The sequence below is a fragment of the Carcharhinus amblyrhynchos genome, chromosome 5 (genome assembly GCF_965287045.1).
Source record: "Carcharhinus amblyrhynchos chromosome 5, sCarAmb.v2.hapA, whole genome shotgun sequence".
Taxonomy (NCBI): domain Eukaryota; kingdom Metazoa; phylum Chordata; class Chondrichthyes; order Carcharhiniformes; family Carcharhinidae; genus Carcharhinus; species Carcharhinus amblyrhynchos.
The window spans coordinates 105,639,789-105,655,629 of record NC_137328.1 but is presented as its reverse complement, the minus strand read 5'-3'; the positions used below and the strand labels follow the sequence as shown (position 1 = coordinate 105,655,629).

At 43.3% G+C, this 15,841-nt stretch overlaps 1 protein-coding gene across 5 annotated transcripts in view; it reads right to left on the bottom strand.

Moving 5' to 3' along the window:
- Positions 1-738: 738 nt before the first annotated feature.
- LOC145343266 (sorbin and SH3 domain-containing protein 2-like) overlaps positions 739-15,841 on the bottom strand; it is a 283,373-nt gene continuing 268,270 nt past the window's right edge. For 3 of the 5 annotated variants that reach the window (XM_080189390.1, XM_080189392.1, XM_080189391.1), the window contains 3 exons: positions 15,637-15,683; positions 11,148-11,254; positions 739-2,837 (listed from right to left, as the gene is read on the bottom strand). In XM_080189390.1, coding sequence (XP_080045516.1) covers positions 2,776-2,837; positions 11,148-11,254; positions 15,637-15,683 — 216 coding nt within the window. In that variant the 3' untranslated portion in view covers positions 739-2,775. Of the gene's footprint in view, positions 2,838-6,921; positions 8,022-11,147; positions 11,255-15,636; positions 15,684-15,841 lie in introns of all 5 variants that reach the window. The other 2 variants (XM_080189388.1, XM_080189389.1) reach the window with 1 other exon arrangement.

Genomic DNA, 15,841 nt, shown 5'->3' with positions numbered 1-15,841 from the left:
GGGAAGGCATCATGGTCAGCATGGACTGGTTGGGCCAAAGGCCCTGTTTTCTTTCTATATTGTTCTATGACTCTACTAATCTACATATAACCAGGCAGAAACTTCAGGATTTTTCAAAATGGTTCTGAATGTGACTTAGTCAGTCGTGTCAGAAAGTTGTCAGTTCAAGTCCCACTCCAGAGACTTGAGCACAGATCCTATGCACCCAAATCAGGGAGTACTGTACTATCAGCAGCGCTATCTTGAGATATTAAACCATGGTCTGACTTGCTCTCCTAAGAGGATGTAGGAGTAAGACGGGACTTTATCCTGATAAAGACTTAACCCTCAATGAAGATTATCCTGTAACTTCACTCATTGCTGTCTTTGGGGGTTTATTCTGCTCCACCTGCTATTGCTTCCTTACAACAATGTCCACAAGAGGTTACTCCATTGATTGCAAGGAAGTTGTGAAAAGCAATTTTTTTTCTTTGAGATACCCATACTAGTGGTGTTCAAACAAAGGAGAACAAGATCTCACTGGGTGCTATTGTGCATATTAGGGAATGAAACACTTCACATTATGCTTCCTAAAACACTTTGTTTTCTCGTGGCCACATGCAACTCCACCATTCGAGTGGAGCTCTGTGCCTCGATATCTCACCATACTTTTCAAAAACCTTTTTTCAATGAATCGATATTCTGGTTGAAAGTAAGTTCAAACCAACCAAACAACAGGGAGGGAGGGAGGAGGGGGAATTCAGTTCAGGCAAAATTTATTAGGGATTGAAATTCACAAAAAACACAAAAAAGGTCAGTTGTTTTCTCCATAAGAATCGTACTGCATCAAAATGAATCGTCTGATGTTCATTTACGAAATAGTTCTTTTAAAATCGGTTACAGAGAATATAAAGACTTTTCATTTTACAGGCAACAAATATGGTCATTTTGATCATAAAACAGTAAAGGTGTTGATTTCAAAGCCGCACTGCATGCAGTTGACCAGATTCAGAATTAAACAGCTAGCTCTTAGATCTGGAGTTTTGATGTAACAAAGACATACTGTAAAAGAGTATTGTTGAATCTATCCAGACCTTATTTTTTCTCATTTCCTGTTAATAACTATAAAGATATATATACAGTTAGGTTATTTTTTTTTGCTGGTTACACTATATCTGTTGAAAAACAATTTGCAAAATTCTGCAATAAAATACTATCTTACACACTCGCACCCCCTAAATGTGCTTGCAACCAGGGCCTGGGAGAGGTTGATTAGTAAAAAGGGACAGGAGGGAAAATGACAGAGACTTATAAAAGTTTCTGAAAAGTAGTGATTTTTCTTTTAAAATGCAACAACTAAAACATCTGTACAAAATAAAGCAGACACATATATATATATACATACAAACTGTTGTGGGCAACATACACTGTAGTAAACTCAAGCATTTATGAAAGAAATTAAAAGGACCATCACACATTCTTGTTTTGAACTAAGGTGCTGCAGCGCTAACGATTCCTTCTCCCTCCCACGTGTGTGTTCATACCCAAACACGGCAGTTATAATTTAAGGTTTCAGTATAGGGAACACAGTGTTCAAATTCTTTGAACAAAAAGAACCTTCTGTTTTGGACAAATACTGAGTAGCTTAGGCAACGTTTTAAATGTTTTAGTCCAGCAGTTATACGTATTAGAAGTAAGCTATTCAATTATTCGACCGTATCAACAAATTGTACTTCAAAATTTTTTCAGGAATTTCAAAAGTACAAGAAAGCATGGCTACAGACATTTCCATATTGATAAACGCATTTTGGTGAACATAACTGAATAACATGACTGATTTTAAATAAGTGGATTTTAAGATGTGCACCATCTATCTCTCAATAAAAACCTTCTTGAGCAGGGCTGGAGCACAAAACACGTGGCCTCAGTTGCATCCACTTGCAAACCGCAGTCAGATGACAGTGACGCATCTCCATTCTGCAATGAATGCTGAGTGCAAGGAGGCTCCCTAGGTGTTAAATCTGACACATCGGGTTTGGGAATCTGGAATATAGCTTGCCTCAAAGAATAGACACATGGCCCGATCAACTCAGTAATTCTATCGTTAAAACCTGACTTTTTCTATGTACGCTAGACCACCGTTTTTCAAAAAACCCACGTGGCTCAAGTGAGAGACACACACAATCATCGATTTTCAAACCACCTGTACACAATGTGACATTCCTGTTTCCATAACTCAACATTCAGCAGCAAAACGCACCCAAGTGAAGTAATTGGAGGAAAAATAAGTAGAGTGGGTGACAGGAATAGTTTGGAAAGTGCCACATTATCATCGCAGTATGATCCTGGCCTAATACTTGCTGAACGCATTATGTGTTTCTTCTACTCAAAATCAAATTGATAATAAATGCTGGTGACAGACCACTTGTGAGCTCCTGTCCCCAAAAGAATAAATATTCACTATGCTTACATACATTGCGGAGGGGGGCAGCGGGGGGAACAAAGGTTGATCAAATAAGTGCACTGTAATGATAAAAACCAATTGTTCTCGAAATATCCCGAAGGGAACGTAGAATGGCCTCCAGATGGCATGGTCAGTACTTTGTTTCAAAATGTTCTTATTACTTGGCAGAAGTCGATGCCAAGTGACCCAATTGCTTCTGAAGTTAGCTGTAGTCAATTGCACAACTGTCACAAAGGTTGATTCTGTTGAGTGTCTACAGACTGAACTTCTTTTAATGAGAGCTGCAGAGGTTATTGTGCTAAAGCAATGTGTATACAAACATGTATAAAATCTTATAGTCGCTTCACATAGTTTCCTGGAAACGTACCAAAGAACTTGGATCTCCGAGAAGTTCCTGCGATTAAAAAAAAAGCAAACTTCATTATATTCTAGCCTCTTAGTCTTTATTGAGCCGTCTCCCTAGTGTGCCATCTTACTGGTCACTTTTAGTTATCAACATTTTGATGTTAAAAAACAACACACAATAAGCAATGCTCTGATTATATTTGCCGGAGGAAACTCATGCATTCGCTTAATTCCATTTTAGAATTAATTCTGATACTGATATCAGATTAAACTTGCAAGTGTGGAGGAAGTGATAATCTACCTTTCAGTAACATTTGTATCAACTGAATGGCATTTATCTCAACTTCAAATACTGGATTACCAATGATGTTTTACCGTGTTTCATGGCACAAATTGTAACTGCACAGTAAATTGTTAACACTTGTGGGATTTTAAGTACCAGTAAAACCAAATGAGACAATTTGGGGCGGGTGGGGTTGGGGGAACCGATTAATTTTACCTGGTAATTACTGACTTTCATAGAATCCCTACAGAACAGAAAGAGGCCATTCGGCCCATCGAGTCTGCACCGACCACAATCCCACCCACACTCTACTCCCATATCCCTACATATTTTCCCCACTTTCTTTAAATCCACCCTCAAACCAGGTCTTATGTTTAATATGAAGCAGTACTCACGAACACCACTTGTTGCAAACAGGAAGCATCAATAAAGAGTGCAGAAAATTATTGGCCAGTGTTTCAAGCAGCAAGATTTTACTTTGCATCACATTATAGGAATGTTTTTATACAAATGGCCTATTTTCTGAATTAACTACATATACAGCATTTTAAATAGTGATGTAGCTGCATCTTGCATTTGAAAAAACATCCTTCACACACATAACAAAATTAACCTTAAAATGCAAAATGCGGTATCTCTGACTCGATGGAAGAATGCACACCCTCACCCAGCAATACCCAGACCACAATTAGGCTTTGACTGAGAAATCATATGTTATACATGGGCCAGGTTATGACCATCTTCAACAAGAGATAATCCAACCATCTCCCTGTGACATTCAATGGCATTACCACACTGAATCCTCCCTTCTGGGGTTTACCATTGCCCAGAAACTGAACTGAATCAGCCATTAAATACTATGGCTACAAGGGCAGGTCAGAGGCTGGGATTTCTGCACAGAGTAACTCACCTCTTCACTCCACAAAGCCTGCACCATCTACAAAACACAAGTCAGAAGTGTAACAAAATACTCTCCACTTGCCTGTGTAAGTGCAGCTCCAACAACACTCGGAGCTTGATACCATCCAGAACAAAGCAGGTTCCTTGATTGACATCCCATTCACCACCTTAAACACTGACTCCCCCCTTCACCAATGGATATTAGTAGCAATGTGTACCATCTACAAAATGTAGTGCAGCAACTCACCAAGGCTCCTTCCAAACCTGTGACCTCTATCACCTAAAGAATAAGGGCATGGGAACTCTACTACCTAAAAGTTCTTCTTCAAGCCACACATGGAACTCCTGACTTGAAACGCATAGAATCCCTACAGTGTAGGGGGCCATTCAGCCCATCAGGTCTGCACTGACCACAATCCCACCCAGGCCCTATCCCCATAATCCCACGCATTTACCCTGTTAATACTCTGACACTAGGATCAATTTAGCATGGCCAATCAACCTAATCCACATATCTTTTGAGAATGGGAGGAAACCGGAGCACCTGGAGGAAACCCACGCAGACACGGGGAAAATGTGCGAACTCCACACAGACAGTGACATCAAGGCTGGAATTGAACCCGGGTCCCTAGTACCATAAGACAGCAGTGCTAACCACTGTGCCGTCCTGTCACTGTTGCTGGGTCAAAATCCTGGAACTCTCTAACAGCACTGTACATCAGCTATTTACCATTTATATAGATGATCTGGAGGAGGGAACCGAGTGTAGGGTGTCGAAATTTGCTGATGACACCAAGATTGGGGGAAAGGCAAATTGTGCGGAGGGTGTGGAGAGTCTGCAGAAGGATCTAGATAGGCTGGGCGAATGGGCCAGGAAATGGCAAATGGAATTTAATGTTGGCAAGTGTGAGGTGGTCCACTTTGGTAGGAAGAATGGTAGGAAGGACTATTACTTACGTGGCGAAAAACTGCAGCAGGCGACGGTGCAGAGGGACCTCGGGGTCCTTGTGCATGAGTCGCAAAAACCCAGCCTGCAAGTGCAGCAGGTGGTCAGGAAGGCGAATGGGATGCTGGCCTTCATAGCGAGGGGGATTGAATATAAAAGTAGGGAGGTCTTGCTGCAGCTGTATAGGGCATTGGTGAGGCCGCAGCTGGAGTACTGTGTGCAGTTTTGGGCGCCGCACCTGCGCAAGGATATTTTGGCCCTGGAGGGAGTGCAGAGGAGGTTTACTAGGCTGATACCGGAGTTGAGGGGGTTGAGCTATGAGGAGAGGCTGAATAAACTAGGCTTGTACTCGTTAGAGTTTAGAAGAATGAGGGGAGATCTCATTGAGACGTATAAGATGATGAATGGGATGGATAGGATAGAGGTGGAAAGACTCTTCCCGCTCAAAAAAGACAGTAGGACTAGGGGGCACAGCCTCAAGATAAAGGGGGGGCGGTTCAGAACGGAGTTGAGGAGGAACTTCTTCACTCAAAGGGTGGTGAATCTCTGGAATTCTCTGCCCGTTGAAGTGGTGGAGGCTGCCTCGCTAAATATTTTTAAGAAGCGGGTTGATGGGTTTTTGATAAGAGAGGGGATTAAGGGTTATGGGGAGAGGGCGGGAAAGTGGAACTGAGCCACGACAGATCAGCCATGATCTTATTGAATGGCGGGGCAGGCTCGAAGGGCCAGATGGCCTACTCCTGCTCCTATTTCTTATGTTCTTATGTTCTTATGTTCTTATCCACAACAGTGGTGTACCTATACCACATGGGCTGCAGTGGTTCAAGAAGGCAGCACACCACCAGCTTTTCAGGGTGATTAGGGTTTGGCAAGAAATGATAGTTTTGCTAGAAATGTCCACATGTCCAAGAATTAACAATAAGTTAACTCTCCTGCTTGGCTGAAGTCTTGGTACAGGGAAAGACAAAAATGGAGGCATGTATAAGAATAAATATTTTTACTGTAACTAGGGTACTATTGAGAGATAGAAAATTGTAACTCTGTTGAAAAGGAAGTCAGATAATTGGAGCTATCCCCATGTGCTTGAAGTGGTTACTCACTGAAATAAGTGGGTGTGTGTTCAACAATTCAATACATCTTAGTGCAAAGTCAGCTTTCTCGCTGATCAGTGGCACAGTTGGTAGCACTCTCGCCTCTAAGCCGCAAGGTTCAGAGTTCAAGTCCCACTCCAAAGCTTAAGCACAAAAATCATGGCTGACACTGTAATGCCATACTGAAAGAATACTGCACTGTCGGAGATGCCATGGTTTGGTTGAGACATTAAACCGGAGAATCTCGTTTTCATGCTTGGGTGGATGATAAAGTTCCCATTGCACAAATTTTTAAAAGGGGAACATTTATCCCTTAATCAACTTCACAATAAAAAAATTATCTGGTCATTATCACATTGTTGTTTGTGGGAGCTTGCTGTGCCCAACTTGGTTGCTATGTTTTCCACTCCTGAACAGTGACTGATTTCAAATGGTACTTAATTGGCTATAAAGCATTTGAGATTTCCAGTGGGTGTGAAACACTACGGATGTGAAAGGGGGTGATCTTACTGGCTCATCGGCGAGGCGAGCCAATAAGATCAGACGAGATGCAACAGCTTCTCACCTCCAGCAACGCTACTGATCCCATTCTCCTGGCACAGTCAACCATGTGCACGGGAAGGGTACACAGTGCACTGGGAGGTCGGGGTGCATGCACAATGGTGCCTTAGCAGTCTTCAGCCAGTTTCCCGGTGTGAATAGGCTCCACTCCCCCTACTGGCATGAATAGCATTTGGGATCTTTTTTCTCTAAATGCCATAAGAGCGTCTGGAAGCTCACCCAGAAAAATAAGTGCGATTTTCTCCTGTTTTCACACTCATTCAGCACTTGTCTAGTAAAATCGCCCCTAGATTTTTTTTCCCCCCAAAACCTTAATTTAAAATATTATTCAAAAATAGTATCACCACAACACCTTTGTGCAGAATACGTGTATTTGAGGAAAATGCTAACATATGGCATTTCATTTATATGTTTCAGAATTAGTAGAGCTGGCTTCTGGATTTTCAGAAGTAGTATTGATCAAAGTTTCCTCTGTAACGTAGCATGTTGGGGATAGTGATTCTTCAGCTAATTTTGGGATGGATTCACACCTGAGATAGTCTGTAAAACGGCCTTCGGATATTGCTATAGTATGCTGAAGGGCTACATTATGTAACAAGGTGGAAGATGATTGCTGGTTATGTACGAGTGTGGTGAGCACTTTGATCAGAGTGCTCATTTGCTCAGCCAACTGCACCCAGCCCATCTGGATAACATCATGGAGGTGAACCATGTCAGTGTGCATCTGCTTGTTGCCAGACTGCACACAGGAATGGACATTGTCCATGGTCTTCCTGAGTAGGTGCATGCCATCATCCACAAGCATTCCAAACGTTGTGGAGAGAGCCAGGAGACCGGCGTCGGTCTCTTGTTGTCGACAGGCCTTCTCATCTGTTGTGGTGGCCTTCATGTCAGCAGAAACATTGTCCATTATCTGTTCCAGGAAATCAGCAGATGGGGTGAGAAAATTGGCAATTTCCACATTCAGGTCACATGCCATCTTGTCTGTTGGTTCACTGTCGATAACCTGTTTGGGCAGACAAGAATCCTTGACGGAACTCTCTGTTGGTGAGGGGCACACGTTGAGATGCTCAGATTCTGTGGAAGGTGCGTTATGACTCTGTGATCCCGAAGAAGCTGGAGAAACACTCCTCACTAAGTAAAGATTCTGGCATGGCGAGGGAGATGGCTGGGATGCTGAGACAGAAACATTGCTGCTTTTCTCCTCTTCTGACTGAGCTGTCTCCTCATTTCTGAGTTCAGTCTCTGTCAAAGATTTTGGGTATGCCCAGGACATTCCTTCAGGGGATACAGTGGCAGGAGAGGTGTTTCCACACAGTTTGACAGGGGACTGTGTACTTCCTTCCATATGTAGCCTTGTTTCCTGAACTGCTGAGGGTGGCAACTCTTTCTCTGTGGATTTTTGGGTGCACAATGTCTTTGCCATGCCTTTTCTTTTGAATGGCTGACTACCTGGGGAGACAAAACAGACACAAGGTACAAAACCTTAAGTTATTTGAACGTGCAGTAGAACTGCAGACAGACAGGTGCAGATGCCATTTGGAAGAAACTTAGAAAAACAGGTGAAGTGCAACAAGGGACCACTGTACACAGGACCACGTACATGCATACTGGGGATGTTAAAGCATTCTTGGCATTCTGCATATGTTAAATTTATATGTGGCCATTAATTTTACTTTATGGGGAGATCGTATGGAAGGAGAGAGACCATAAGGTAAACTTACCGGATATATGGGCTTCCGGGGTAGATGACATTTTGATTTCAGGTACAACAGGAGGTCTTTGCTTGCAGTCGGATCCTCCAGGCAGTGGGGACTTGTCCTTGAAAGGTACATTCCAATAGAACGTTCTTCCGAATGCCGTTCTCATTTATTTTTTTCCCTCAGAAGTCATTTTGAGCTTTTCCAACAAGTTTTGTGAAGCGGAGGAAAGCCTGGGCATTGTATCCTTTTGTTTTGTGCCCTTGCTGTTCATATGCACGTCCTGCCTTGCTTCTGGAGTCTGCACCACTGTTCTCGTTCCCTAGGAAAGTGTCTTGATGTTTGACAACAAAAAAAGCCCTTCGAACTTGAACAAAGGTGGCTGGTGTCATCTCCTTTTGAACTCCATTTTGTACATTAATAAGCAGTGTTTAGTTTTGCGATTGTTTGCATGTGTGATAAAGCATCAAGGAGATCATTGGGGCAGTAATGGGAACCTGTTCTGGACTGGGGTGGGTGGGGGGCCGGGGTGGTTGTGGGTGGGGGGGGGTGGGTGGTGGGTGACGGGACTGCGGTGATATCTTAACGGATTCCTGTGCCAATTCAAGGCAGAAATAGCTCAACTTACGCTCAAGATAACAGCTTTAAATGTCGATAGGTCAGTTTATCACCCCCATTAAGAGCGAGTTATAGTTTATATTCAATTTCTTTATTTTTTCCTGGCTGGTACAGTGTGTTAGATTGCACTTTCCCCTCTGTATCCAAATCCAATAGATTGTATGAGTTTCATCTCTCCAAGAGGTGAGTTGAGACTCATTAACAAACTTTTTGTTGGTAGTTTCAATCCAAATCCCAGTGCACACAAGTCTAGGACTAAGCAAGCTAGGACAACTGATACAAATTTAAGAAGCTTCTTGTTCAGGAATAAAGCATTTAAAGGAACCCAGAATATCCTTGGATGATGACCATTCTGGCACATGCCAAAACCCTAAGGGTATCATTAAAATGTGTACTGGAACATCAAATTCCACTGTGGCTATTAGGAATTCATCCATAAAATGCAACAGGACATCACAAATTTAAATATGCCCAAGTTGTAGAGTCTCTGGACACTTCCATTTCCAAACACTGGTAGTATAAAGCACCCACCAGTTCTGGGTAGAGGAAATGCATGTACAGGATGTATTATTTCTGGCTCGCTTCCATTTTTGATAAAAGCTGACATGGGTTATATAAATACTTCAGTACCTCCGACACCATTTCTGGAACTGTCTACCTACACCTCTGCAAAAATGATTGTAGCCTGCACTCCTGTCCCCTGCGTTGAGGAATGACAGTGGAAGCACACTCACCCCATTGAGGGGGTTTGTTGGGGAGGGGGGAGGGGGTCAGGAGGGAGGGTGGTAGCAATCAAGGGAACCGGGGTTTCCCATTGGCAGCCCTAGTTTCATGTCCGTGTGAGCACAAAAATCGCTCAACCGGTGAACATTACGATTCCACCCGCTGTTAACAAAGATGATTACAATGGATATTTTACATTTAAAAAGCATTTGGATAAGTACATGGATAGGAAAGAATTAGATGGATTTGGGCCAAATGTGGGCAATTGAGACTAGCTGGGAAGGCACCATGGTCAGCATGGACCAGTTGGGCCGAAGGGCCTGTTTCCGTGCTGTATTCCTCTATCACTGGAATTTTACCTTCCTGCCCGCCACAACAATTGAAGAGGGCACGAGGCAAACCATGGGAAGGTCAGTTGATCTCACGCAGGAGTTTATGGTTTCGGGGCGTGCGAGAGCTTACCATTCCACCCATACACTCTATTTCAGTAGTGTAGTAGAAAAAAATCCTTTTAGAGCAAAAACGGTTCAAACACAAAGAAAATCTATGGTCAAACTTGCTCTTGGGCTTCCCACTTGCGCATTGTTTACCAGTTTAAAGGAAAAGAAATGGAAATGAAAAGAAATTAAAAAATAAACTGAAAACATTAGCCACTGAAAAATAATGCATTACATTTTGCTAAGTAAACTGTCAATGGTAGCTTACGGTAGAATAGGGGTGAGCTATGAATGAAAGCACAAGTTAAACTCTCATTAGGTTGCAGCCGTGCGGGTGAAAATCTGGATAGTTTGCACTCAGAAAGGGTAGGGTGCCACGTACCTGGTATCTTTGTCCATTCACAATGTTACATTTGGGTTCACAAGGGGCTTTTTCTGTTAATGATTGGACAGAGTGGCTCTCACGCACCTTTTGACTCATATTTGTCTCAATGTCAATTGACAATCTTTTTGAAAGTATTTGGGGTTTTACTGGGACAAGTGCAGGAAAATGGGGTTAGCATGCCTTCTAGTTGTAGTTATTGTCAATGCAGACGCGATGGGCCAAAGGGCCATTTCCGCGCTGTATGACTCAAAGTAAAACAGCACCTTGGTTGGGTAACTTCACCAATGTCACTTTCCCAACAGGGTACCATGCTGGAAAGGAAAATCGGTCATGGCTAGAGTGTGGTAACCCTATCTCTGGCCTGTGCTGCCAGGGACTACGGAGCTTCTGCTGGGAATGCAAGATTGATGGATTCCATCTACTTTAAGTAATTTTGTCTCAGTTTTTCTTCTTCTAATCTTAAATCTGCTAACACCCGTCTGACGTTGATAATTTGGAATTTGCCTGACTTAAGTTATCTGGCGTTCGTAGGCCTCTTTTAGGTCTGGCCTCATGAGTCATTTAATCTCTTTTGGGGAAATGAGGTGTCCCATGTTTCTCATCCCAATTAACCCTGCCAAATTCTTCCTCCATGGATTTCAGATTTCAACATTAACATTAACCTGTTAGCTCATCCCTACTCTGACAGCAGAAGGATACTTTAAAAGACACATACCAACAAACCAACCATCATCACACTTCTCCATTACATCAACAATATCTCCTTCCTTCAGCTCCAGCTCATCTTCATTTCTAGGGTTGTAGCTGTACATGGCTTGGTACCTTTTGAGAAAATGCAAAAAGAAATTTAGCCCACCTGCACCTCTCACGGTGTCCACAAAATTCAAAGTAAACACTTATGGAAATCAAATAGAAATTCAGGGCTGATTAAACTGTATTATTCATCTTTCTTAAATGATCTGGGCACGGGCTGAACAGGCTATCAAAAAGGCCAATCGGATTCGAGCTTTACACAAAGGGAATTTTCAGCAGTACCAAGTTTTCACACAACCATGGTCAAGCCATGATTACAAAACCATGTGCAGATCTGGGAATCCCACCGGCAAATGGACAATGTAGATATAGAAAGCATACAATAAGGATTTACTTAAATGATCTTAGGAGGTAGGCTGGGAAAAATGGATCTTATTCATTGGAATAAGGATAAGTGAGGGGACTCCATTTGAGGTTTTCAAAATTATGAGTAGTTTTGAGGAGCAATGTCTTTTTTTTGCTCCATTTGGAGTATTGTGAGCAGTTTTGGGCCCCATATCTAAAGAAGGATGTTCTGGCTTTGGAAAGGGTCCAGAGGAGGTTCATGAGAATGATCCCTGGAATGAAGAGCTTGTCGTATGGGGAACAGTTGAGGACTCTGGGTCTGTACTTGTTGGACTTTAGAAGGATGAGGGGGGATCTTATTGAAACTTACAGGATACTGCGAGGCCTGGATAGAGTGGACATGGAGCAGATGTTTCCACTAGTAGGAAAAACTAGAACCAGAGGGCACAACCTCAGGCTAAAGGGATGATCCTTTAGAACAAGATGACGAGGAATTTCTTCAGCCAGGGTGTGATGAATCTGTGGAATTTTTTTACCACAGAAGGCTGTGGAAGCCAGATCATTGAGTATCTTTAAGACAGAGGTAGATAGGTTCTTGATTTAATAAGGGGATCATGGGTTATGGGGAAAAAGCAGGAGAATGGGGATGAGAAAAATATCAACTATGATTGAATGGCGGAGCAGATTCGATGGACAGAGTGGCCTAATTCTGTCCCTACGTCTTAAGGCCTTATTCACTTATAGGACATGGATGTCGCTGATTAAGCTAGCATTTATTGCCCAACGATAATTGCTCATGAATGAGCTGAATTCTTGAAACACTGCAGTCCATGTGGTATAGAGGAACTTCCAGGTAATGGTGTTCCTGTGTGTCTGCCACCCTTGACCTTTTAAATTGCAGCAGTCTTGGGTTTGGAAGGCGCTGCCTAAGGAGCTTTGGTGAGTTCTCACAGTGCATCTTGTAGGTGGTACACACTGCTATCACTGTGCATCAGTGGTGGAGGGAGTGAATGTTCATGGATGGGGTTCCAATGAAATCACCTACTTTGTCATGGATGGGATCAAGTGTCATGAGTGTTGTTGGAGCTTTGATCATCCAGGCAAACAGACAGCACTTCATCCCATTGACTTGTAGATAATAAGAACATAAGAAATAGGAGCAGGAGTAGGCCAACTAGCCCTTCGAGCCTGCCCCGCCATTCAATAAGATCATGGCTGATCTGTCTTGGCTCAGTTCCACATTCCCGACCTCTCCCCATAACCCTTAATCCCCTCTCTTATCAAAAACCCATTAACCCGCGTCTTAAAAATATTTAGCGAGGTAGCCTCCACCACTTCAACGGGCAGAGAATTCCAGAGATTCACCACCCTTTGAGTGAAGAAGTTCCTCCTCAACTCCGTTCTAAACCGCCCCCCCTTTATCTTGAGGCTGTGCCCCCTAGTCCTACTGTCCTTTCTGAGCGGGAAGAGTCTCTCCACCTCTATCCTATCCATCCCATTCATCATCTTATACGTCTCAATGAGATCTCCCCTCATTCTTCTAAACTCTAACGAGTACAAGCCTAATTTATTCAGCCTCTCCTCATAGCTCAACCCCCTCAACTCCGGTATCAGCCTAGTAAACCTCCTCTGCACTCCCTCCAAGGCCAAAATATCCTTGCGTAAGTACGGTGCCCAAAACTGCACACAGTACTCCAGCTGCGGCCTCACCAATGCCCTATACAGACAGGCTTTGGGAAGTGGTGAATTACTCACCGCAGGATTCCTAGCTCTTGTCATCACATTATTTATATGGCTAGTCCAGTTCAGTTGTGGTCAATGGCAACCCCCAGGATATTGATAGTGGAGGATTTAGCAATATTAAAATCATAGAATGTCAAGGGGAAATGGCTATATTTTCTCTTATTGGAGATAGCCATTGCCTGGCACTTATCTGGCATGAATGTTATTTGCCAATTGTCAACCAAAGCCTGATATGGTCCAGGTCTTGCTGTATTTGCATATGGATTGTTTCAGCACCTGAGGAGTCGTGAATGGTGCTGGACAATGTGCAACATCAATGAACATCCCCACTTCTGACCTGATGATGGAAGGAAGGTCATTGATGAAGCAGCTGATGATGGTTGGGCCTGGGACACTATCCTGGAGAATATCCAAAATTGAGATGCTTAACCTCCAATCACCACAACCATCCTCCTTTGTGCCAGGAATGACCCCAGCCAGTGGAGAGTTTTCCCTGATTCCCACTTACTCCAATTTTGCTAAGGCTCCTCGATGCCATTCTTAGTCAAATGCTGCCATGATGTCAAGGGCAGTTTTGCATCAGTTGGCAAATCAACAACAAAGAATATAATTTCAGGACTATCACTTAAAAAGGAAGATGGTTTCAGACAAAAGGATCCTTAGAGTAACCCCGATATTACCCTCCCCTTCAGTTTATTGCCACCATGATAACTCCCCTCCCCAGCCAATCGCCACCAAGATACCACCCCCCCCACCTCCCCCCGGTCGAATGGCACCTCGATATCCTCATTCTGATCACCGGTCTGGCCAATCCCCAATTGCAGGGTGCACAGCACCCCCACCCGCACAACCTTCACCCCTTTAATTATTAAAATCAGCCTCATGCTTGGCCGGCTTCACAGTGCCAGTACTATCACAAGAGGGAAGAAACCAAGTACAAAGCCAGTTTTTCACCTCTCTCACAATCTTACCAGCTCACCACACCGATCGACCAGCAGGTTGAGCCCGTAAGATCGCCAATTCCCCCCACAAAGGTGTAGAAGCTTTAGAAGCACTTGGACAACTCAGTGGAACCAACAGTCAAGTAGTAGACAAAGTTCAAGGCACATAAATGTGAAAATATTCCTTCTGGTAGAAAGAATATGGAGGAGAGACTGTTTAAATAGAGGGTACTACTGTAAAGAGGGTGTAGAAGCAGTGGGGCCTGGCATCAGTCATTGGACATGCCAGGACAAGTTGAGGGAGTGGTTAATAAAGCAGAGTATCTTCAGCTCAACTTCCTACTGCGGAAGTTGAGATGGCCTACTTTCCCCCCAATAATATTTGCTGAAACTGCCCCTGTACTAATCCATCTGCTGATGAAACCCTCATGCATACTTTGGGCCAATCCTGTCTCTGCTTTGTTAGTGCCCTCCTGGTAGACCTTCCAATTTCCATTAATGTGGGTTAATATAAAATTCTGTTGCTTGCATCAAATCTCACTCACCCATCAATCCTGCATTTGTTGAGCTGCACAAGTTCCAGCCCCATCAATGCCTCAATTCTTATCTTCATGTTCAAACCCCTCCAAGATTGACCTCTTCCTGTGTCATGCAAACCCCTCCAGCCTACTAGCCTCCAAGAACTCCCATGTTCCTCCAATTCTGGCCTCTTCTGCATCTGCCCCACCATTGGCAGCTGTGCTGTCAGCCACTGTAAGTCCAAACTCTGGAATTCAGTTCCCAAATCACGATGCATCTCTGGTCTTTTTCTTCCAAATAAGATGATGCTTAAAGCTTTCTGGAAGCACACCTCAAGCGCCTTGGGACATTTTGCTATATTAAATTGACTATATGAATGCAGGTTCCTATCTGACGTAAGATTTGAGATTTGCATGATCAATGCTACATAATGGCACAGTGATTAGCATTGCTGCCTCACAGCGCCAGGGACCTGGGTTTGATTCCTGGCTTGGGTCATTGTCTGTGCGAATTCCGCACATTCTTTCCGTGTCTGCGTGGGTTTCCTCCGGGCGCTCTGGTTTCCTCCCAGAGTCTGAAAGACATGCTAACCAGCATTGGCCATGCTAAATTCTTCCTCAGTGTACCCGAACAGGCGCCAGAGTGTGGGGGATGTTCACAATAATGTTATTGCAGAATTAATGTAAGCCTATTTGTGACACTAAATAAATAATTACATAAAAGATTCTTGTAGGTCAATATAACACACTAACAATCGCTGTGTTACTACATTAAGAATAGACTTGCTTTTAGAAACCAACATCTCACTCACTCAGATGGCTGGATAGTATTAACTCGGGCAGATTCGGGATATTAAATTAATTTGATTTTACGTTATTGGGGAAACAACAAAACGGTACTCACGGCTCTCCAATCTGTGAACGCTCATGAACAAGGGTAGGCTGCTGAGGCTGTGGGGGAAACACAGCATTCATTTTAATTACGATAGCTGTTTGACAGAAAACAAACGGCATTCCATGAAATAGTAAAAAGCATTCACATCTGGAGATCAAAACAACATTTCTAATTAAATTGAAGCATGACGGAAAAGAGAAGCTGTAGAGGATAA